Source organism: Schistocerca americana, chromosome 8, assembly GCF_021461395.2.
Source record: "Schistocerca americana isolate TAMUIC-IGC-003095 chromosome 8, iqSchAmer2.1, whole genome shotgun sequence".
NCBI lineage: Eukaryota > Metazoa > Arthropoda > Insecta > Orthoptera > Acrididae > Schistocerca > Schistocerca americana.
Window position 1 is genome coordinate 239,990,058 of NC_060126.1, and position 25,640 is coordinate 240,015,697.

General features: G+C 43.0%; 1 protein-coding gene and 1 pseudogene across 1 annotated transcript in view; one reads left to right on the forward strand and one right to left on the reverse strand.

Annotated features, from left to right (window-relative positions):
* The window catches only part of LOC124544658 (collagen alpha-2(IV) chain-like), a 171,512-nt gene that overhangs the window by 21,928 nt on the left and 123,944 nt on the right, over positions 1-25,640 (reverse strand). The window contains exons 4-9 of the mRNA XM_047123275.1: positions 21,432-23,422; positions 20,994-21,269; positions 15,601-15,663; positions 6,713-6,781; positions 3,575-3,664; positions 852-974 (exon numbers count right to left, since the gene is read on the reverse strand). Of these exons, the coding sequence (XP_046979231.1) occupies positions 852-974; positions 3,575-3,664; positions 6,713-6,781; positions 15,601-15,663; positions 20,994-21,269; positions 21,432-23,422 (2,612 nt within the window). The remainder of the gene's footprint in view (positions 1-851; positions 975-3,574; positions 3,665-6,712; positions 6,782-15,600; positions 15,664-20,993; positions 21,270-21,431; positions 23,423-25,640) is intronic.
* Positions 19,341-19,458, forward strand: LOC124546379 (annotated as a pseudogene).

Here is a 25,640-nt window from a genome sequence, read left to right on the forward strand (position 1 = left end):
GAAATTATAGTTCATGTGGAAGAAATGAAACCTTTAAAATCTGCCTATGACACTGTAATTCTGTCAGAGGCAGCAGTGGACCTGGAAGAGCTGTTGAAAAGAGGCTGCAAAATGAACATTAAAAAAAAGTAAAATTCTGTATTCAAATTAAAACAGGCGAATGTGAGGGAAAAAAGTAACTGATGTTGAACGAAGTAGAGATGATATGAAATGGAGACTGACAATGGAAAGAAAACCATTTCTGAAAAATAGGACTTTCAGTGTTAGGAGATCTTTTCTGGAGCTGTTTGTCTGGAGTGCAACCATCAGCGAAAGTGACACGTAGACGATAAGCTGTTCAGAAAAGAAGAGAACAGAAGCTTTTGAAATATGGTGCTGCAGAAGAATGCTGAAGCTTAGATGGGTAGATTGAGTGTCTAATGAGAAGATTCTGAATCGAATTGGGGAAATACAGAAACTTATGGTAAAACTTAATTATAGTAGAGCACAGTTCATAGGACACATCCTGAGACATCAAGGAATCATCAGTTTAGTAATGAAGGATAGTGTGCAGGGTAAAAATTATAGAATGAGATCAAGGGACGAATACAGCAAACAGGTTCAGATGGATGTAGGTTGCAGGACATGAAGAAGTTTACACAGGATATCGTAGCGCGGAGAACTGCATCAAACCTTTATTTATTACTTTATCGCTTATTTAGTCTGACCATATTTTCGCTTGAGGACTATAACAACGACAGTCATCAAACGACCACGTCCAGAAAACCTTAGAATTAAAAATGCTGGATCATTTCCCTATGTCACACGCCTTACATTTCGTTACGTAATTCTACTGTTATTTCTTAGCATACCTGGTGTTCCTGGTGCGCCTGGACCTCCTGGAGCTCCTGGGTAGCCTGGGTATCCGCCTGGATATCCTCCTGGATATCCTCCAGGTCCTGATGGAGGCCTCTGTCCCGGCTGTCCTGGTACGCCTGCGTCAGTAGGAGGGAACGAATTCTTAGTTTTCTGGTACTGTCTTTGGTTAAGAGCAGGAATTTCTCACTTTACCCTTAGTAATTTGTGGAAGGATAATCAGAATACTCGTGGATACAAGGAAAGCTTTTGAATGCGTAATGTGATACTAGGTGAAGTTCTAAGAGTATAAAGTACACAGACAAGCATTTACGATATGTAGCAAAAATGCAATGCATGTCTAGTAAGATGTTGTTCCGTCGATAATAGTGTAATACAGTTATGCAACTTATCACTAGAGCTGATTAGCTCCCAAGAGTCTACTGAAGACACGAAAGATGAATTTGGAGCATAAATAATAGTGTAAGGTGTGTTCCAGGAGGAATGGTCAATATTAAGAGGTGTGACAGTGTGAAACAAATGTCTTCCACTGCAAGCTTTTTTCTCTCTGTATTTTTAGAGATGATAGAATGAACCAAAACAAGAAAAAAATCCAGCAGGTATGGGCTCTATAGTGCGTACATTAAGAGCTATCGGCAGTGAAACACATCCCTTCTACTGAACAAGCTCTTAAGATATGTATTTTAGAGCCCATGTTTACTGGACAATTTTTCTTGTCTTGGTCCATACTCCCTCTTACCCAAATATGGAAAGCAAAGAGCTAACAATAGAAGAGATATGTTTCGCAGTATTGAAGATGAAGAGGTGGTCAAAAGTCTTAAGGTACCCGTTTTAAGGCCCATGTTTACTAGATGTCGCTGTTCCAGTGACCATTCCTGTCATATTCCTGAATATTGACAATTCGTTCTGGGAAGCTCGCGAAATGGAAGACTCGGCCTTTGGCGCTCGTGGATTTGAGGTGTCAAGTCGTGGCTCTCTTGGGCAGGGTTCGTCTGCTGAAGTGGTTAGCATTTCCTAATTCTGGAGCTAGTATTCCTTCGTGTTGAGAGAGGCTGATTTCCCGGCACGAAAAGCCTACAAAATGAAAATGCGTTCCCGTGCGCCGGTGTCGAATTCTGCTGAGGCACTTCCCGGTTCTTCTAGGCTAGTGTTGCGGATCAGTGAGCGTGGCCTCTTTGATAAAAACAGACCTGAGAGCAAAGCCCGGAGCCATTGGCTAGCTAGAGATAGTGCTGGGTAGGAGAGACGGACATGACCAGCGTTAATTTTTGTGCGAGTTTCTCCTTTACTGACAATGGAGTGTATTGTTGTTTTGTTACATGGAGAGTACCGACGTGTGTTCTTAGGGATCAGTTGATGGCGGCGTACTGATCTGTTAGCGGGGACCATATTCCAGTCGAGTGGTCGGATCTCGGAATCCTGCCTGAAAGTAACTGAATTGCTACAGGACTTTCTTATTGCACTTAGAGTGATGGGAAGTTAAACGCTATCTCGCTGCTCAAAACGAGGTTGGCGACCCTTATTTAGACTGACTTTGCGTGTATAGCGGTCTTCTTATTTTCCCTTAGCGTTTTTTCGCTGACTGGAATCGCTGTCTCCATTTCGTTCGAACGTGGGACATATCTGGATGAAGACTTACAACCTTCAGAGTGCAGTTCCACTGTGTTGGCTGTCTTTGTTGCAGTATCGTCCTCTGCGCACAGCACATGTCCAAACCATCACAGACAGCTTTCTCGCAATTCTTCTAACTCAGTGCTATCTCAAAACGTTTCGTGATAGTATAGCTCGAAACGTGATGCCACCAGTCTGTCAAAGCAACTTCGTCTCCATGACTCCCAAATGTCGTTCTGCTTCTTTTGGAATTTGTCAACAGTCTGCGCTGTAGAGGGCGATGGGATGGATGGCAGTCTGGTAGATCTTTGACTTCAGATGACCCTTGATCCTTTTGTCTTTCACCACTTCATACGCTGCCTGCATCTTTGCATTGACCTCGTCTGTAATCTTGAGATCGCTACAGGTTTTAGAACCGAGGTACTTTGATTTTATTAGTCGTAGTAGATCTTCTCCGTCAGCGTTGTTGGTCCCAACTTCTCATCGATCAGATGCCATGTACTCAGTTTTCTTTCTGATGAGTAGCAGGCCGTATCGCGAAAGTCGGTCGATCCACTTTTGTCTTTTGCACTTGTTCTCCTCAGCCAACATGACACTATAAGCACAGAGACGTGTCCATTGTAGTGTCATGTGCAGATTTGCTGAGACAGTGTCCGTCACAAGAATGAACAGCAGTACTGATAAGGCCGAGCCTTGGTGGACTTCTAATGTGATGCAGAATCATTGGTTTTTACATGTGTAGGAGTAAAGAGAATCTGCCGGGTCTGCCAATAGACGTTTCCAGTTTAATCCGTGGAGTGTCGCGAAATTTTTTTGCACTTTGCATATCACCAGTAACTCGTGAGTTCTCTCCGCGGCTGCGTGTGTGATTCCGCGCGACGCTATGGAAGTTCGTAGGCACGGACGACAGGAACGTTTCATGTTGATGTTCTAGGAGGGAGAAATTTCTTTTATTTGCCTTAACTTTCCACATCATGTGAACGCAAAATCGCCCTCCTAGTCAAGTGGAATTGCTACTCCACGTGACAGTCGAGGCTTGTGCACGTCAGTTTTACAAGTGGTGGTCGTGGTGTATTGGAAGTGTGCCCTGGGGTTGTCCTGTACTGACCTGGAAGGCCTGGTGCTCCTGGTTGTCCTGGTGCTCCGGGGTATCCGCCAGGTCCTGTGGGAGGCTTCTGTCCCGGTCCTCCTGGGTATCCTGAAACGCCGAGGTGAGTCAATCATTATAGCTTCAGAAAGCGAACTGTATATCTATAACATTAAAAACGTACATGATTCGTAAAAAAGCACTACAAAGGGGCGAAACGGTTTGGAGATCAGACATCTGTTGGAGATAAAACAACATAATAAGGAACTGTGAATACATTTCATCCGAATCTAACGCCACAATGAAGGAAATGCACCAAAAGAGCTACCGCAGATAGTCACGAACCGCCATTTACGTTAATTTTATACATTTCTGTTTGTTAAACTCACACTATGAGTTTCTGGTGTTCGCCTATCATCTAGTTCTATAAGACATCTACAGGTTGCTCAGAAAATTTCTGAAACGCTTGTGGGAATGTTGCAGGTCATGTTGCACTGAGACTTAAATGTTAAGAAAAAAGTTCAGTACGTTGCACCGTTTCCAAGTTATTTAGCCAATGCGGTCGCCGCGCGCGCAAATTAAAGTTTCAGCTGACCAAACAAAGCACTCGTAGGTCAACACCTCTCCTGGCAGCCCGTTTGAATACGAGCGAGCGACGCCCTGACTGGCTAATTTCAAAGTTAAATCACTCAGAAACGGCAGAATGTATCGAAATTTTTTCTTAAATTTATGTCTCAATACAACATGCCCTGCAACTTCCCTCCAAGCGTTTCACACAGGTTATCAAGATTTCAGTGACCTTGAACGTAGTGTTATAGTAGGCGTAAGAGCGATGGGACTCACCAACTCCGAGATAGCGATGAAGTGGGGATTTTCCCGTACGGCCATTTCACGAGTGTACCGTGAATATCAGGAATCCGGTAAAACACCAAATCTCCGACATCACTGAGGCCGGAAAAACATCCTGCAAGAACGGGACCAACGACGACTGAAGAGAATCGTTCAAAGTGACAGAAGTGCAACCCTTCCGCAAACCGCTTCAGATTTCAGTGCTGGACCATCAACGAGTGTCAGCGTGGTAACCATTCAACGAAAAATGAGCGATGTGGGCTTTCGGACCCGAAGGCCCGCTCGTGTACCCTTGCTGACTGCACGACACAAAGATTTACTCCTCGCTCTGGCCCGTCAACACCGACATTGGACTGTTGATGACTGGAATCATGTTGCCTGGTGGGACCAGTATCGTTTCAAATTGTATCGAGCGGATGGACGTGTACGGGCATGGAGACAACCTCATGAATCCATGGACTCTGCACGTCAGCAAGGGACTGTTGAAGCTCGTGGAGGCTCTGTAATGGTGTGGGGCACATGCAGCTGGATTGATATATGACCCCCTGATACGTCTAGATACGAGTCTGACAGGTGACAAAGCATCCTTTCTGATCACCTGCATCCATTCATGTCCGTTGTGCATTCCGACGGACTAGGGCATTTCCAGCACGATAATGTGATACCCCACATATACAGAATTGATACAGAGTGGCTCCAAGAACACTCTCCTGAGTTTAAACACTTCTGCTGGCCACCAAAGTCCCAGGACATGAACATTATTGAGGATATGTGGGATGCCTTGCAACGTGCTGTTCAGAAAATATCTCCCCCATCGTGTACTCTTACGATTTGTGGACAGCCCTGCAGGATTCATGGTCTCAATTCAATCCAGCACTACTTCAGACATTAGTAGAGTCCATGCCACGTCGTGTCGCGGCACTTCTGCGTGCTCGCGGGTGCCCTACACGATATTAGGCATGTGTACCAGATTTTTTTGTCTCTTCATTGTTCATGTTAGCGAATACATCCACTGTACAATGCAGCGCATCTTAAAGCTGTCGGACATTTACTGAGTAAATGTGGTAACGAGCCTGACTGATGAATCAGTAGGTGAAAACAATCTGAACAGCTGGCAAATAATGCTCTTTCTATGAAGCGAACTAAAAAGCAGTCTTGAAGCCGCCAAAGAAGTATTAGATATGAACGTCCGTCGACAGTAGAGCCAAGGTCTGGTTAGAGACTTTGTCCATGAGGGCAACGCTATTCGCATTTTAATGAAAGTTTGAAAAAGTTCTTGTGCGTCAGAGCGGTACTAACCAACATTGTTTCACGTGCTGAGAAGAAATTTAGCAATTTTACTGGAGTATAGCTAGGTCCGATTACGAGGTCAGGTAACGTTGCTTTAAGAACTTAAGAAGATGATTACGTTAGAGCTGTAATTATACCAACTGAATTAAATCTCGGCAGCCTGTGACAGTAATACACTCTACTGAGCGATCGTAATAACCCAATGATGAATACTTGTCAGCCTTTCCACTTACACCCCTTCCTCTCCGCTCCACCTATAAAATTAAAATAATCTATACTGAAACCACCATTTAGTCTACGAGAGTTAGATAGACTGAATATGACTTGTTCGTACTGATACCACATTGTAAGCTGCATTGCACCAATAAATTACTTATATTTGTCAGGTAGCTATGTAAATGCAATTAATAATTTTATCATTTTACTGACCCAGTTCAAGTCGTATAAATCATGTCTATGTATGTATCAAATGGGACTTTCCACATACTATTTTAGTGTAACAGTTGTGTGTCTGTAAGACGACGAAACCAATAGAAATGCTGAACATCCATTCTCTGACTATTCATTTAATTATTCTTAGAAACCTGCATCTTGTTAAGAGCTTTTCCAAGATTATATTACTTTTATCTTTCAATATGATCATCTATATTTGATTTTTATCAGTCTTCACGAAATACAGAAAAATATTTACATTACGTCATCATTACTCTTGTTGTAAAATGAAACTGCCTTCACTGGATTATCCTATTATGCGTATGAGCACCCACAGAGATAAGTGAAATCGTGACTATTCAACAGAAACGGAAGCCAGCTACTGTGTATGAAATTATTAAAACAGCCATATCTATATTGACGTGAGACTAGGGAGGAAGTCGTCATCCTTTCTTAGATATGTGTGGACAAGTACTGAGTGTAAGGGTCAGATGTAAGGCGACAAGGAGCATTAGTAGTCGGTAGTACATCGTGAGGTGTGACGAGGAAGCATGTTCGATCATAGCGATCAGCCGCATCTGTCATTACCTGGTGCTCCTGGAAGCCCTGGAGCGCCGGGGTATCCTGGGTATCCTCCTGGACCTCCGCCTGGATATCCTGTGGCAGGAAGTTTGTAATTAGAACGATGGTCTCACAGTATCACAAGATTAAATGATAACAAATGATAACTTTCTGGGTATTAAGCAGAAGGGTCAGAAATGTTTGACGTTGCCTCATAATTTCGCTCCTGGTCATATCATAGAGTGACTACTTTGATTCCTTAGGGACGATTCTCAGTCTGGCAAAGTTGTGCTGTCGGCAGCTCTCCATACTCTCCCGTCTCACGTAGAGACATTTTTTGCTATCGTGACGAGCCCCAACAAATAAATCGTGAGGTCCCATACTGGCTACGATCATGGTTTGAAGCTGTGCGTCACAAAACACATACAAAGTTACATATTTATTTATTGTTTCTTTTTATTCTGGTTTGTAGGTTGTACAATAGCTCATATTTTGCTTACTAATTACCATCTAATAACATACTGGATATTTCAAAATAATACTGTGTTACAAAGGAAAGTAGAATAGGTAAGTTAGATGAGGAACAGAGAGAGAGAGAAAGAGGAATAGTAATAAGAAAAATATGTAAATGTGTCGCGGTCTCTGCAAAGAACGGTGCCCTCAGCTCTGCCGTACTCGATTGTAGCCCGTCCCTAAGTAATAGATACTAAAATTTGTCTTCGTACTCCAATTCGTCGGTGACGGTAAAGGAACTGGAAGGTCAGTAGAACGAAATTGATACTGGAACAATAGGAATATTAACAAAGGTAAAATAAAGGTAATAGAGTGTAACAGAATCAAATCAGACGTTACTGGGAGAACGACACACTCCTTTATTTCCTTCTTCTTGTAGGGAGTATCTCTTTCGTTAGAGCTTTCTGAGCTAGTCTTTCTTACTGCTAGGTCTACTGGTCATATGTTTAGCAATGCCAGAAGCGTCTCGGTTGGTGTTCTATACGCGTCTTCGAGGCACAGGAATATACTTTGTGGTCGCCGAAGGTACTGTGTTAGTTTCACCATTATGGCTATGTGAGCCCATACACTTTGCCCATAACCTGCTATAGCAAAGAGAGTTGCTTTGTGGTGTGTTCGTATTATGCTTGGAGACAGCTGAAAGTTTCTTTCGCCGATTGCGTGTACTTTGCTGAGGATTTAAACACCTCTTTAGCAGACGATTTCTGCTTGTGTCTGAATGTTCTGTTTCCAATTGACATTTATACCAAGGTAACTACAAACTGCTTTTCTCTTCACTAGTTGATTACCTATTTTGATCGAAACTCCTGACATCCTACCAGCAGGCGCAAGCTTGGAGGGTATTGTTTGTTTCTGCCATCAATGATCTACCCCACTGTAATCAAATGTAATGGTAAACTATGTATTGTCTGTGCTCTGCCTAGAAGTCAGCGAGATGGAAAATATAGGATTTGACGTCAAAAGTTCGCTTGCTGAGCCGAACTATTGGTTTTGCAAAGATACTACAAGCGCTGACTCTCTAACATAAAGTTCTCTCCAGTAGGTCCTCTCCTGGTTGTAACTGAATTGGTGATAACAGAACAGAAATGTTTCATGTTTTTGTAATCTCATTGGAGAGGGGAAAACCTTATATCCGTTCCAAATCAAGAGCAAATTTCAGTTTTCTTTAAATATTATCCTGTTATAAATGGAACCACAACAGTGCGTTAAATTTCTGAATTCAGTTTCAATTGCAGTTTCCAAAATCAAAATACGGAAAACTTAGTTGTTTTCGCATGAAATAAACTGTAATTATACAAATAACTAGCCATACTATGAGGAAAAAGTATGTTTCATCATCAAAGTCGGTAATTGTATTTTTCACATGAAAAACAAAAATGTATATGTTACAGAACACATGACATTTTCAACACTTTTATGAAAACACTGGATATAAGTAATGTAACATACAAAGCAACGCAACAAAAATTGTCTACAGTAGGACAAATGATGCAAAAATCGTCATGTGAGAGAGCTAAATTCAAGAAACATCAACATATATAGTGACTACTGGAAGACATTTTCATAAATATTGCGGTTTGTGGGATATGTAGCCAACAACTTCTTGGGATCCTCCAACCTCTGTTGTTCACTGGAACAGATCAAGGAGGCATGGTGTGCTGAAGTTTCTACAGCTTACGGAAGCTGAATGAATTCTACACTAAAGCATGAACGACCTTGACGATAGATACAGGTTCGCTGTGTTGTGAATAGTACAGGAATTCCATGTGTGTACTCGATGGATATTCAACACTGCAGGATATGTTTTGCAGTAGGCTTTCCTTCAGTGATCAAAATCCAGACGTGTAGGGATTCGAATTTTATTACTGACACTTACAGTATGTTCAAAATTACTGTAGGACTCAACATGTGAGGACGTGGAGAAGAGAGGCTACGTCCTGTACAGAGCACACATCTATTCTTACATTTCATTCAACTCGTTCAAACTCGTTACTGAATTTTCGACATGCGGGAAACTTATTTTGTTACTGAATTTCGGTGAACACATTATGCGTCCGAATTATTAAGAATGTGTGAAATTTTCATTTTCTCCAAATCGAAATTCTGCCTGAGATCCCTAACACGAGATAATATGAGTTAAACATGATGCGTGATGCTGCGCTTGCGCGTAGCATGAAAACCTCAGGGGCGGCCTGTTTGGTTTTATTGCATGAAATGGAGCGCAATGTTTGTAATTAATCCATCAATATGTTTTCTGAGCAAAATTTCAACATTTTTGCAGCGTAACAAAAAAATTACGCCTGGTAATTGAGCTGAAGAGACTTAAGGGTTCGGCAGGAAGAAGAAGAGTGATACAAATTACACGTCTTCAGTTTTTCAACAGTTGTAATGCGGACAGTGAGAGCGATTTCTTTTGTGTGATGAGAGCACCTGCCCGGAAAGCCGCGTGCGTTAACTCGCCACTTTCGGAATTCGGGGAGATGCGACGACCTCTGATGGAATACCCACCCGGCGGATTAACGACAAGGGCCAGTGTACCGGCCAGTGAGGAAGTTGTTTTTAGCCAGTTTTCCACATCCAGCTACGTAACTACCAGTCTGGTATCCACAAATCACTCCATTTTACAATTCGCAAACATTTAGAAAACGTTCCCACTCTTTCACATGAGGAAACACTAGACGTAGTCTGTTGGGATACACAACTAGGATTTCGGACGAAAATGGACGGCGACAGGAATAGCAGAAGGCCACGCTCGGCTACTAATACTGCCAAATCCAATAATTAACATGCTGACCCCATGTAGGTACGGGATACACGCGAAAGAAAAATAAGGGTAAGACTGAGTAGTTGAGATGAACTTGATTCAGACTCAGTTATTACGAAAATGTAATTCGACTGTGCCAGGCACTTAAACTACGTTCGGCTGGAATGACAGTGCCATTGTGGCAGCATTAAGGTGAGGATTAGAAGACGGATTAAACCCATAAGCTCGAGCTTCTTAAGCTTATCACTTACTTCGGCGTTTCGGCACTGAAGCCAATAATCTCATATTTTCGCTTTCGCATGGTGGCCGTCTTTTCAGCAACGAAAGAACACGTTGGAGCATTATCGACAACAATTGTTGACAGTGTAGGCACGTAACGCGCGAACCATTTTGCTCGACAGACCACTTATTGGCAGTGCCCTGACCAAGAGAACGATGTCTAACTTTTCCCCGAATAGCTTCTTACGAAATTGCTGCCAGCCGGGGTGGCCGAGAGGTTCTAGGCGCTACAGTCTGGAACCGCGCTACCGCTACGGTCGCAGGTTCGAATCCTGCCTCGGGCATGAATGTGTGTGATGTCCTTATGTTAGTTGTAAGTTCTAGGGGACTGATGACCTCAGAAGTTAAGTCCCATAGTTCTCAGAGCCATTTGAACGAAATTGCTTGTGACGTTTTTCAGTATCACGCAACGCGCAACTAATAATTGTAATAACAGATAAAACGTTAACCCTTCAAGTGTAAGAAATAAAAACGAACAAAATCTCAGCGAATAACGACGATCCCAGAGACATCAAACTGCTTGAAGCACCACTTGCAACGTAGTGCAAGCGGGAAATGTAGGGGTGCGGATGAAGGTCTGGCAACCGCAGATGATCGTCGCATCTACAGGTCTCATCGGTTTCATTGAATATGTGCCGTGGCTTCCTCGTCAGCCTCACTCCGCTACTAAATTTGTACAAGCGGTGGACAAAATATGGAAACACCAAAAATTCAATACATTACCATGCCTAATACGGTGAAGGAAGACCATTGGCGTTCAAAGAAGTTTCCAATAGTTTCGTAATGGGTAAATACAACTCCTATACGCTTTTCAATGTAAGTTTATATCATTTTTCCTACAAAACAGTGGCAAGTTTATGTAACTATGATGGACCTGTATATTGATCACGCACCATTCTCTCCTAAACAGACGACAAAAGCTGAATAACAATGAGATATCATGACTGGTGGCCGGCGGAGATACAACAAGTCACCCTCGAGCTAAAGGAAACAGTCTTGGACGGTGCGAGTGAAAGCGAACCTTGTCGCACTGGAATACAGCGTCACTATTTGAGAACAAAGATTGTACCATGGGATCAGCCAAAATGGTCACTTAGTCCTTGGCAGTTATGCGACCTTACAAGTTATCCTTGGGGCACATGAAACACCACGATAGCCGGCCGCTGTGGCCGAGCGGTTCTAGGAACTTCGGTCCGGAACCGCTCTACTGCTACGGTCGCAGGCTCGAATCGGGCATGGATGTCAGTGATGTCCTTAGGTTAGTAAGGTTTAAGTAGTTCTAAGTCTAGGGGACTCAGATGTTAAGTCCCACAGTGCTTAGAGCCAAATACCACGATACGGCTGCCGAAATTATCACAGAACCCTCGTCATGATTCATTCTTGGGACGTAAACTCGAGAAGTTGGGAATAGTGTGAAATAAAGTACACCTCAGATCAACCGCCTATCTTCCATAGCTCCATAGTCCAGATTATATAGCTTCCGCACAACGATTTACTGTTAAAGCGATATGAAGAGGCAAAGTTAGTTCTCTTCGCTGATGATACAAGTATAGTAATCACACCTGAGAAACAAGAATTAACTGATGAAATTGTCAATACTGTCTTTCAGAAAATTACTAAGTGGTTCCTTGTAAACGGACTCTCACTGAATTTTGATAAGAAACAGTACATACAGTTCCGTACAGTGAATGGTATGATGCCATTAATAAATATAGACCTTAATCAGAAGCATATAGCTAAGGTAGAATATTCCAAATTTTTAGGTATGTCCGTTGATGAGAGATTAAATTGGAAGAAACACATTGATGATCTGCTGAAACGTTTGAGTTCAGCTACTTATGCAATAAGGGTAATTGCAAATTTTGGTGATAAACATCTTAGTAAATTAGCTTACTACGCCTATTTTCACTCATTGCTTTCATATGGCATCATATTTTGGGGTAATTCATCACTGAGGAATAAAGTATTTATTGCACAAAAGCGTGTAATCAGAATAATAGCTGGAGTCCACCCAAGATCATCCTGCAGACATTTATTTAAGGATCTAGGGATATTCACAGTAGCTTCTCAGTATATATACTCTCTTATGAAATTTGTTATTAACAACCAAACCCAATTCAAAAGTAATAGCAGTGTGCATAACTACAATACTAGGAGAAAGGACGATCTTCACTATTCAAGATTAAATCTAACTTTGGCACAGAAAGGGGTGAATTATACTGGCACTAAAGTCTTTGGTCACTTACCAAATAGTATCAAAAGTCTGACAGATAACCAACAAGTATTTAAGAAGAAATTAAAAGAATTTATGAATGACAACTCCTTCTACTCCATAGAGGAATTTTTAGATATAAATTAAGAAAAAAAACAAAAAAAAAACAAAAATATTTAAAAAAATAAAAAAATAAAAATAAAAAATAAAGAAAAACAAAAAAACACAAAAAATAAAGTTGTTATATTAACTTAAGTATGTTGTTAAATTAACCTAATTATGTCATGTATTGGAAAATTCGACTCGTTCCACATCATTACGAAATATCGTATTCATGATCCATGGAACTAGTATTAATCTACTCTAATCTAATCTAATCTAATCTATCACTCAGGTGTGGATTTGGATTTCCACCTTGCCCAGGAATTCCCGGCTTTTGGAGCCCTCTTCCTGTTCGTTTTGGTGCTGACATGGCTCGTAAAAACAGTGACTTATGCAGCTGTCGTCCTCTTATTTTTCGTCACAAACCTCTTCAATGACCGCCTGTCACGATCCCTCAACACACACTTTAGTCCGCGTTGTGACGTAGCGGACTACTTTTTCCCCCGTGTTCCGCGTATGTGGTATAAATCTTCGTACTGAAGACACTTCGGCTGCCTTGGTTACGGAACTACTCCCGATACGAGCACCAACAGCTCGTCCACGTTCGAAGTCACTACGTGCAACACTGTTACAATCAAGTGTGACACTCACAACGTGTTGAAAATACTGCACAGGCGCCGTTTGCGGTCAAATACAACCTGGCACCTTGAAGGCTCGGCTAGTATCTGGATTTATGTTCAAGCATGCATTTGTCGCTATGTTTCAATTTTTTTTTTCAAGATCTGTGGTTGTCGACCCTAAAGTAATTTTGAACAGAATATAGTTAATGACTGATTACGTTGCTTTATACTCTCGTGTAACGTATACACATAACCCATTAGGTTTCTTTCAGAGTATGCTGCTGCATTAGCTCCATACTTAACAATCATATACAACCGTTCGCTCGACGAAAGAACCGTACCCAAAGACTGGAAAGTTGCACAAATCACACCAATATTAAAGAAAGATAGTAGGAGTAATACACTTAATTACAGGCCCATATCATTAACATCGATATGCAGCAGGTTTCTGGAACATATATTGTGTTCGAACATAATGAATTACCTCGAAGGAAACAGTCTTTTGTGCGGGATTAGCCGAGCGGTCTTAGGCGCTGCAGTTGTGGACTGTGTGGCTGATCCCGGCGGAGGTTCGAGTCCTCCCTCGGGCATGGGCGTGTGTGTTTGTCCTTAGGATAATTTAGGTTAAGTAGTGTGTAAGCTTAGGGACTGATGACCTTAGCAGTTAAGTCCCATAAGATTTCACACACATTTGAACATTTGAAACGGTCTGTTGACACACTGTCAACATGGGTTTGGAAAACATCGTTCTTGTCATACGCAACTAGCTCTTCGCTCGCATGAGTGCTATTGACAAGGGATTTCAGATCGATTCCGTATTTCTGGGTTTCCGGAAGGCTTTTGACATTGTACCACACAAGCAGCTTGTAGTGGAATTGCGTGCTTATGGAATATCGTCTCAGGTATTTGACTAGATTTGTAACTTCCTGTCAGAGAGGTCACAGTTCGTATTAATTGACGGAAAGTCATCGAGTACAACAGAAGTGATTTCTGGCGTTCGCCAAGGTAGCGTTATAGGCCCTTTGCTGTTCCCTAACTATATAAGCGACTTGGGAGACAATCTGAGCAGCCGTCTTAGATTGTTTGCAGATGACGCTGTCGTCTATCGACTAATAAAGCCATCAGAAGATCAAATCAAATTGCAAAATGATTTAGAAGAAATATCGGAATGGTATGAAAAGTGGCAGTTGACCCTATATAACGAAAAGTGTGAGGTCGTCCACATGAGTGCTAAAAGGAATTCGTTAAACTTCGATTACACGATAAATCAGTCAAATCTAAAGGCTGTAAATTCAACTAAATACCTAGAAATTACAATTACGAAAAACTTAAATCGGAAGGTACACATAGAAAATGTTGTGTGGAAGACTAACCAAAGTCTGTGTTTTATTGACAGGACACTTACAAAATGTGACAGATCTACTAAAGAGACTGTCTGCACTAGGCGCGTCCGTTCTCTTTCAGAATACTGCTGCGCCGTGTGCGATCCTTACCAGATAGAACTGGCGGTGTACATCGAAAAAGTTCAGAGAAGGGCAGCACGTTTTATATTATCGCAAAACATGGGAGAGAGTGTCACTGAAATGATACAGTATTTGGCCTGGACGTCATTAAATGTAAGGCGTTTTTCGTTGCGGCGGAATCTTCTCACGAAATTCCAATCACCAACTTTCTCCTCAGAATGGGAAAATATTTTGTGAACCCGACATACCTAGGGAGAAACGATCACCACGACAAAATAAGGGAAATCAGGTCTCCTACGGAAAGTTATAGGTGTTCGTTCTTTCAGCGCGCTGTACGAGATTGGAATAATAGAGAACTGTGAAGGTCGTTCGGTGAATCCTCTGCCAGGCACTTAAATGTGATTTGCAGAGTATCCATGTAGATGTAGATGTGGGTGTTTCTACAGATCTCTCTTCTTCTTACCAAAATGGAATAGCATCTACTGGGAAAATAATGTATCTTGTTGAAGCGCCTCTTCTTCCAGTGCAAATCATTTTAAAATATCTCACAATTATCTCACAACAACACATACTGTTAACTAAACAGCTGAACAAGAAAGCCCTCGGAAGTTGAGCAGACTGTAACACGAGCATACACTAAGGCACGTCAAAACATGTAAGCAGCGCAAAGCCACATTGTAGTGATGCCATTTACCCACTCAGGGGGCAAGTACACGAGTAGTTGACTTATGTTGCTTCTGTTGTCATCACAGTTTTCTTGGGCCTACACTTTTGAGACGAGTCACTGGACTATCGTGATTTCTACACACAAAATGTAGATCCTAGACAAGCCCAATAATGGCATAAAGCGTCTTATGGAAAACTGCGAAATCATGTGGTTTCCGAAGTCACCGACTCAGTTGTTGGCATTACTTATTAACTACACTCAGTATGAGAATGTCTCAAATTGCTAGTCACGTTACCTGGTCCTCCTGGATATCCTCCTGGTCCTGACGGCGGCCTCTGGCCTGGTGTTCCCGGGTAGCCTGGGGGAAACAACGTCCGCATTAGCACTTTGCGATTTTGTTAGTTACCCATTCGACATATCATTTGCATGGTCTTATTGAAACAGTGAGGAAGAAATCAGTTTACATTATTTATTTACGAGTATTACTACAAGATGGTCATTTGCAGGTTACTAAATAGCACCTTGGCTTAAATTATTAAATTTAATAAGAATTAACTTATTTACCTTTAACGCTTCTGATGTAAGTGGTATTCATTTAAACGTAGTTCTTTTAGCTATAGATTCTAAAGTCATTTAATAAATTTAATCTATGAAACAGAAAGAGTTACCGAGAAGAGATGATGTTAGGCTAGATTTAAATTTGCTTTGATAACTTTCAGTTTACGTTGTCCGGCAAAAGATCGAAGAACTGAATTGCTTTCTGTGCGACTGACAACTACATATGATTATACACATGATTTTCCTTTTTTTAGTTTTGCAACTGTAGGCACCACCATATGTCTCAAACTGCGACAGATCATTTATCATAATTTCACTAGCGAATATTGGTGGACGTCACATGTGTTAGTAGACATAATGGGTGCAACATTGAATATCGCGACCTGGTCAAATAATTAGAAGATTTTTGTGTCACACACTAAGCGTTTAAAATGTCATTCAGCACCTCTCGGAGCTGCAATTAAAATTTAATAGAGAAATCAAAAATTACGGAACTTACTTAAATGATGGCGTCGCTTCTGACACAGCAGGATTTGTGACAGAAAAAAAAACACGTTAATACAGGGTGTAACAAGAATCTGTGGCCAAAATTTCAGAAAAATTTCTCACACACAGAGGAAGAACACATGTTATATTGACACGAGCCTGGCAATGCTTTATTTCCATGTAAGAGTTCATTTTCTACTTCCCTTCATAATGAATTTAATCGTGGGAAACATGCAGAAAAAGGGTGTGCCAGTATTACATGAAAAGTTTTGCTACATGAAATGTTCAAAATAACCTATGGTTATGGTGTGATACAATTTTCTAAATGAAATGTTCAAAACACCGCCCATTAATAAGGGTACAATCATTAACCTTCCTTCACATTGAATCCCTGACGCGCTGTGTATCTCTGGAGCAGGGCTGGCCACACCATGTCAAAACACACGAGAGCCAGATGCTTGTTCTTTCCCGGAATTACTTGGTGTAACGCGGCATTTCAAATAGTGTTTAGTGTTGCGGTGCCCCATTTTGCGCTAGGCGCAAATTATTTCAGTTCAGCAGAATCATGGTGTCAGCGCCGTTTATTCTTCTTTATTTGTTTCTGGTATGAAGGACGATCACAGATGCAGTGGCCGTTAGCACAAAAAGAGGCAGTCTAGCGATCTTGCTTCACAAGTCTCTAAAAATGAATGGGAATGACAAAAGAGAGGAATGAGAAGTCTCAACATCTATTATGCGGTCGCATTATCTACGAGCAATACAAATATGCTATGAAACGACATTATAAAACCATGCAGGAAGAATTTAATGCTTCTGACAATGGGAAAACAAAAACTTAATAACGATCGACATATTAGATTCATTGTTCTGTACATCAAGAAGCACTTGTGCTAAATTTGTAGGCATGGAGCACGTGAATAAATTGGCGGTACGAATAGTAAAATTTCTGAAGTCGCACACATTATTCCACTGTCAATTGCAACAGTTCTCGATGGAACTAAACAAAGAGTATTGAGGCAATGTACGTTGGTTACCTAAAGGAGCATGCCTGAAACGATTATTCAGTTTAAAGCCCGTTATTATTGAATTTCTGAAAGAAAAAGGAGTGCAAGAACGAAAATTAAAACATCTGGAATTAATCGCAGACTTTTCATTTTAAGTGGACTTTAGCTTCCCACGGTCCACAGTAAGACAGTGCAGGGTGAAAAACGACTTGTTTCTGATTTGCTGGGAATGCATTTAGAAAGGAAATCGCGTTGTAGAAGTGAAAAATCTAGCAACGACAGAAACAAAGTCCAGTTTCCTAAGCACACTGACATTAAAAAAATAAAAACAACATGTGGTCTGAATAATTCATTGTGAACTTAAAACAATTACAATAGTTACGTAAACGTTTTAAGTTCAGTGCAAATCTTACATTTATTTTCGAGCTGTTTTAGAGATCGCTTGCCGTTTCAGTTAAAAGACCCCCTTTGCACTCGCAAATGCAACGGATTGATCTGCAACGTAATTCCCATTTGAAAGACAAATTCTTTAACGTTAAAATTACCCAGGTTGTTTTCCTAAGGTAGGGGTTCTAAGTATCCATAATGATGTTTCAAAAGTTCTACAACATTTCGATCAACAAATATACAGGGTGTTTCCCTAACAGAGTGCAAAAATTTAACAGGACATAGAGAATGCTTCACTGAACAATTTGTGGTACGCAGGAATAAAATCACGTTAATGTGTACTTTTTTTTAATTTACCTTAGTTACTATTAACTGCAAATATAATCACTGATACAATGAACGTACCATTTGTACTGTTACGGTATATTGATAATTTTTACTTATGGACCGTCTGACAGCAACTGAATAAAACACAATTTTAGTGCCATACGCGTTTCGCCTTTATTTTCTGCAAGGCATCATCAGTGGCCTGGAATATGTACACATGTTAGCTATTTTATTTACATTTTTGTCACTTTGCCTATAGGTTATAAACAGTTCTGGTAGTTGGTATTTCCTATTAAGTAGTAATGTTTTGAACTGTACTTACAGGTTGCGTGGACAATTTCTTACATATTACGCTCCTGTTGCATTTTTGGTGTTATTCTTCTTCTTATGAACGCCAATTTGCGGTTTTTTCCACATTCCACAGCACTATGCACTGAACGCTTGTTTTAATGCAATGTTTTGGTTTCTGTTGCCGACTGTCAAATTTTTTTGCCAAAGATCGAATGTTATTGCCAAACTTATGAGTGTAACTATTGAAGTATCTATGGTCTGTTCGTGTATGCATTTGTGTGTGCGTTTGTGTATGTGTGTGTGAGTGTTTTTTGGTGTGGTATTAATTTAACTTTTTTTTTGCGCTCTGTCTGTGTGTGTGTGTGTGTGTGTGTGTGTGTGTGTGTGTGTGTGTATGTTTGGCAAAAACATTTGACAGTCGGGAAATAAGCTGGGAAACAGTAAAGCTACACATAGCGGTAGACAAGGTTCCTTCCCTATATCCTTAAGCCGGCTTCTCCGACCCCAGGTTCATTGCCTCAGATTAACCAGTGGATCATTCTTATGTCCTGTTACATATTTGCACGCTCTTACAGAAATACCGCGTGTATGCGAAAGATGTTTTTTCTATCATGAAACGAAATTACGTGGAGACCTTACTGCCAAAATCTGTAAAGTTATCTTATTTACATTCATATACTGACTGTTTCTTCTAGATAAAAATTACATTATGAATTCGCCAACAATAATTAAATAAGACTAAAAATTTGCTCCGTTTGTGTTCTGTGTTGCTGAGAAGTATGAGTATTAAGTCGAATCGTATGCAACGCTGTTGTGATGCCAGCTAAAGCCAGCGCATTTGCCATTTACTCGTAATTCTCCTCCTCCTGCTAAGACAACGTGGCGTGGCAGTGGGAAGAGTACGCAGACAAGCTGAGCAGTATGGCACGAGAGCCAGGGCACAGATTATGGGCCGAATTTTTGGCTGCCCCTGCTCTGGAGAGGCAAAAGCCTTGCTGCAGTGGATACACCAGTTCCCATCAGATCACCGAAGTTAAGCGCTGGTGGGCGTGGCCGGCACTTGGATGAGTGACCGTCCGGGCGGCCATGCGCTGTTGCCATTTTTCGGGGTGCACTCAGCCTCGTGATGCCAAATGAGGAGCTACTCGACCGAATAGTAGCGGCTCCGGTCACAGAAAACCATCATAACGACTGGGAGAACGGTGTGCTGACCACACGCCCCTCCTATCCGCATCCTCATCTGAGGATGACACGGCGGTCGGATGATCCTCGGTCGGATGATGCCGATGGGCCACTTGTGGCCTGAAGAAGGAGTGCTATTGCTAGGTTTTGCCTGCTCTGGAGAATCACGTCATCGACAAAGATATTCTGTCAAAATTTGGACTAGGATTGTTGCTGACTGTTAGAGCCTCATGTTCCCTGACAGATGGGTAAGTGGAGGTGGACAAATTCCTGGGCTCTGCATTCTCCAGACCTAAACACTCTAGACTAGACATTTATTCATGGGGCAGTTTGAGAACTCCCATGTGCAGAACCCCCATACAAAATGAAGGGTCTTCGTGCCCATATTGTCGAAAGCTATGAAACAATACGCAATTCTACAGGGATACATCACCGCATCAGAAAGTCAGCGCAACTGTAGGTTCACGCATGTATCGTTTGCTGACGGAGGACATTTTGAAAAATTCATTTGGCAAAGTGTTTCGTACTGTAACCCAGAGGGAATGTTGAACATTTCATGTAAAAAAAACAGTTTCATCTTTTACTGGTAAGTTCTGCTTTTGTGTTCCTATGATTATGTGGTTATGAAGAGAAGCAGAAAATGAACGCTAACGTGGAAATAAAACGTTCCCGGATCCAAGTCCATATAATATATTTTATTCTTCTACGTGTGAGGAATGGTTCTTGAAAGTCTGGCCATACCTTTTTGTTGTACCCTGTAGACTTGCTGCTTGTGCCTACTTTCTGTTACCCTTTCCCTCTCCTTCTCTCCAATTTCTCCAATATATTACGTGATATATTCAGTAGCTGGTGCCCAACAGTTTTCAGATATTTTCTGTTATGTCGGTGTTAGTTGCTTTTAAACTCCTTATAATTGATTGTCACTAATCAACATGACGCATACGAGTCTGAACCATGACTATTTGCACCTGATAATGATTTAGTAGCAATCCAAACAGTCGCAAGAGCCGACAGCACTACGAGAGGATTATTTCATACTTGATAAATTGAAGAGAAATCGAGTCATTGTACAAATACTTAACAGATTAACTAATAGTTACAAAGCGTTTCATTTAGATCTTTGATTGACCTACATACTAATTACTAGACACAGTGTGTAAACACACTTGACATTTGGTTTGATGTCACACAAATTCAACAGAAGTAAAGAGCACATTTACAGAATAGCGCAAACTGTTGTCAATCAATCCCATATAACTTGGTATTCAGCCAAAAATTATGTAAGATATTTAAAAAGATATGAAAATTTGTCTACCGTTGTTGACCATAGCTAGATTACTTATATTCAGTTACACAAACTGTGCAGTATTCTTCATGTTGACCAAGCGATATGAAAGCCTATAATAAGGGGCCAAGCACGCAAATGATTAACAATAGTACAGAAATCCCTTACCTGGTTGTCCTGGGATTCCAGGGGCGCCAGGATAGCCTCCTGGTCCAGTTGGTGGCCTCTGTCCAGGGAACCCTGGTGCTCCGGGCTGTCCTGGTGTTCCAGGTTGTCCTGGGGCTCCTGGAGTACCTGGGAAACCAATAGGTCCTGTAGGCGGTCGTCCTCCAGGATATCCTGGGCCTCCAGGTTGTCCTGGAGCTCCTGGTACACCTGGTGCACCTGGTAAACCAGGCGCCCCAGGGAAAGTACCAGGTCCAGTAGGATAGCCTCCTGGGTATCCTTAAGCAAAAAGAAAATGTTTTCTATATTAATGCTTTGAAAACTAGGACCATACAGAGCCTACTTCAGAACCTTTCAAATATAAATTATCTTTATAAAACGAAAATTGCAGTAAACCACATTTTTATATGTTTACATTGGTATTTGTAATAATTGTCTCACCTGGGCCTCCAGGAAATCCGGGAACTGGTGGTCCTCCTGGTCCACCTGGTCCACCTGGTCCTCCTGGACCACCTGGAGCCCCTGGTGCACCTGGCCTTCCTGGTATTCCTGGTCCCCCTGGTCCTGTAGGTCCTCCTATTCCTGGTGGTCCTCCTGGTCCACCAGGTCCACCAGGTCCTCCTGGACCTCCGGGTGCTCCAGGTGCTCCTGGTACACCTGGTATTCCTGGTCCTCCTGGCCCAGTCGGTCCTCCTGGGAAAGCAGGACCTCCTGGTCCTCCAGGTCCTCCAGGTCCTCCTGGTGTTCCTGGCGCTCCTGGTCTTCCTGGTATTCCTGGTCCTCCTGGCCCTGTAGGTCCTCCTATTCCTGGTGGTCCTCCTGGCCCACCTGGGCCTCCTGGTCCTCCTGGACCTCCTGGTCCTCCTGGTGTGCCTGGTGCTCCTGGTCTTCCTGGTATTCCTGGTCTGACTGGTCCACCTGGTCCTGTAGGTCCTCCTATTCCTGGTGGTCCTCCTGGCCCACCTGGTCCTCCTGGCCCTCCTGGACCACCTGGTCCTCCTGGTGTGCCTGGTGCTCCTGGTCTTCCTGGTATTCCTGGTCTAACTGGTCCTCCGGGGCCTGTAGGTCCTCCTATTCCTGGTGGTCCTCCTGGTCCACCTGGCCCTCCTGGGCCACCTGGCCCTCCTGGTGTTCCTGGCGCTCCTGGTATACCTGGTATTCCTGGTACTCCTGGCCCAGTTGGTCCTCCTGGGAATGGAGGGCCGCCTGGCCCACCTGGTCCTCCAGGTCCTCCAGGTCCTCCTGGTGTTCCTGGTGCTCCTGGTCTTCCTGGTATACCTGGTACCCCTGGCCCTGTAGGTCCTCCAATACCTGGTGGTCCACCTGGTCCTCCTGGTCCTCCAGGACCTCCAGGTCCTCCAGGTCCTCCTGGTGTTCCTGGTGCTCCTGGTCTTCCTGGTATTCCTGGTGTAACTGGTCCTCCAGGCCCTGTTGGTCCTCCTATACCTGGTGGTCCTCCTGGTCCTCCTGGTCCTCCAGGTCCTCCAGGTCCTCCTGGTGTTCCTGGTGCTCCTGGTCTTCCTGGTATTCCTGGTCTAACTGGTCCTCCAGGCCCTGTTGGTCCTCCTATACCTGGTGGTCCTCCTGGTCCTCCTGGTCCTCCAGGTCCTCCAGGACCTCCTGGCCCTCCTGGTGTTCCTGGTGCTCCTGGTCTTCCTGGTATTCCTGGTTGAAGTGGTCCTCCAGGACCTGTTGGTCCTCCTATACCTGGTGGTCCTCCTGGTCCTCCTGGTCCTCCTGGTCCTCCTGGTCCTCCTGGTCCTCCTGGTGTTCCTGGTGCTCCTGGTCTTCCTGGTATTCCTGGTCTAACTGGTCCTCCAGGCCCTGTTGGTCCTCCTATACCTGGTGGTCCTCCTGGTCCACCTGGTCCTCCAGGTCCTCCAGGTCCTCCTGGCCCTCCTGGTGTTCCTGGTGCTCCTGGTCTTCCTGGTATTCCTGGTCTAACTGGTCCTCCAGGACCTGTTGGTCCTCCTATACCCGGTGGTCCTCCTGGTCCTCCTGGACCTCCTGGTCCACCTGGTCCTCCAGGGCCTCCTGGTGCCCCTGGTGGTGCTGGGCCTGTTGGTCCTCCTGGTCCAACTGGACCTCCTGGTCCTACTGGACCACCTGGTCCTGTAGGTCCCCCTGGTCCTACTGGTCCTCCAGGCCCACCTGGTCCTCCTGGTCCACCAGGTCCCCCTGGTCCTCCTGGATAGCCTGGAGCACCTGGGTATCCTGGTGCACCTGGTGGACCTCCTCCAGCTGGTATTTGTCCTGGGAGAATAGCTCCCTCTTCTGTTCCTGTGCCAGCTCCTTCTACTGGTCCACCTCCAGGTCCTGGGAAAGGTGCACCACCGGGCTGCCCTGGTGGCCGGACTCCGCCACATCCTTTAGGGAAGTAGAGCTTGTTCCACGGTGTCACAACTCCATGATGCCCATGTCCATGACCGTGCCTGGAAATAAACCAGAAAAATTTCATTAACTACATACTGCTGTATCTATATAGAAGGAGAAACGTCATTAACCATATTGATATTATCATGTCTTAGAGTACTGTATTATGGTCTGAAGTAGGTTCACTTACATCTGTTTTTCGTCTATTGTATGCATTTTGATGTCAAATATCTATTATAGTTTAGGAAATGTTTGAGTCCGTATTACATGTAGAGCTAAAGCTTGCATAAGTGTTTAAGCACCTAGTACATTTGTGAGTGTTAACACCAGAGTTTGCGCTGAAAGTGCGCTTATATAGCGTGAAGGTTTAAAAAGAGAAACAGCCTTATTGTTGACACTCTTAGAGAGTTTGATGGTACTTTTATTGAAAATTACTTTGAAACAGCTGTCTTTTGACGATTAGGATGTAGTTACTGAATTTAGTTCAGTGTGTTGATGTGGTTTTCCTGCTAGAAATGATAAGAGAAAAACAGCAATGGACATGAGAAAAGCAAACATTCATTTGAATCGCTTTGCCTCTACTACTGACGACCATCGTTCGCTAGTCTGCAGTCTGCACAAATACTCGACATCGCCGTTTGTGCGCATGTCACAATAGACCTCCTGATGAATAAATCATGGAATATTTGGAGGGCCGGCCGTTGTGGCCGAGCGGTTCTAGGCGCTTCAGTCTGGAACCGCGCGACCGCTGCGGTCGCAGGTTTGAATCCTGCCTCGGGCATGGATGTGTGTGATGTCCTTTGGTTGGTTAAGCTTAAGTAATTCTAAGGTCTAGGGGACTGATGACCTCAGCAGTTAAGTCCCATAGTGCTCAGAGCCATTTGAACCATTTGAACCAATATTTGGAGGCTGTGATTGCCGCAGAAGAGAATGCCACACCATACTGAATCCTTGCAGTCTTATGTGTAGGTGTATAATCATGATCATTTTTGTACGAGTATTGTTACGTTCCTAACCTTTGACATAAATTTCGTTTCGGAAACATTTTACATCTCGATGTTTTCATAAAAATTAGTGTGCTAGATCAGCTGCTAGGACCTAATCACTTTACCTGAGAGTGGTGCTTACAACGTCACCATTTGTTCTGATCTCTGGCTTCCCTTACGATTTTTCCCTACTACACCTCCCAGTAGGCCCATGGAAGTTATCGTCCGATGTCTTTACAAAAGTCCTGTCATCCTTCTATTAGCTAGTGTTTTCCGTACATGTCATTGTTCGCCGAGTTTGAGGAGAAACTCTTCATTTCTTGTGTTATCAGTACATTTAATTTTGATTCCCTTCTTTTCCGGTTTTTCTACTGCACGTGCTCCACTTTCTTATAGAGTGCTTTCGCAGCACCTTTTCACAAATTTCTTTCTCAAATTAGGGACTATATTTGCTACTAGTTTTTTGCCTACTCCCTTCAAATTTACTTACCTGGTCCTTGCTGCGACCTTTGTGCGCTGTTTTGCTTCTGAACAATCGAAATTCAGTCACTTCATCTCCTACATGATACTCAGTTTTGAAGTTAATTTTTCACAAAAGTCGCTTCTGCTACTCCTCTTTACTTCTTTAGTTTACTTTGTATCCGTATTATGTCCTCAGTAGACAATTCCTGACACTGGACGCGCCTTGTTATTCTTCCTAATTTTCACAGAGGAGAAGACTGTCAGCAGTGAATCCTATCACCGATATCTTTAATCCTTAATTTCAATCCGTCTGACCGTCAACTGTTGGGCAGGAGATAGTAGTGTGTGTAGAGGATTTTAGGCTCGTCTAGTTATGATTTAAGTGAAGAAACTGCAGACGTGTTTATTACTTCCATAGGGACGGAGAAGAAAAAAATGGTTCAAATGGCTTTGAGCACTATGGGACTTAACTTCTAAGGTCAACAGTCCCCTAGAACTTAGAACTACTTAAACCTAACTAACCTAAGGACATCACACACATCCATGCCCGAGGTAGGATTCGAACCTGCGACCGTAGTGGTCGCGCGGCTCCTGACTGTAGCGCCTTGAACCGCTCGGCCACTCCGGCCGACTGACGGAGGAGACAAGACTGAACTAATCACGGCACTTACAGGGGCATTAAAGCATTCACCCTGCCCTCCATACGCGAATGGACAGGATGAAGACCTAACATGTGTCACTAAGCTGTACATCTTCTGCCACGTATTTCACAGAGGTTTGCAAAGCATGCATGTACGAGGGCAGTTCAATAAGTAATGCAACACTTTTT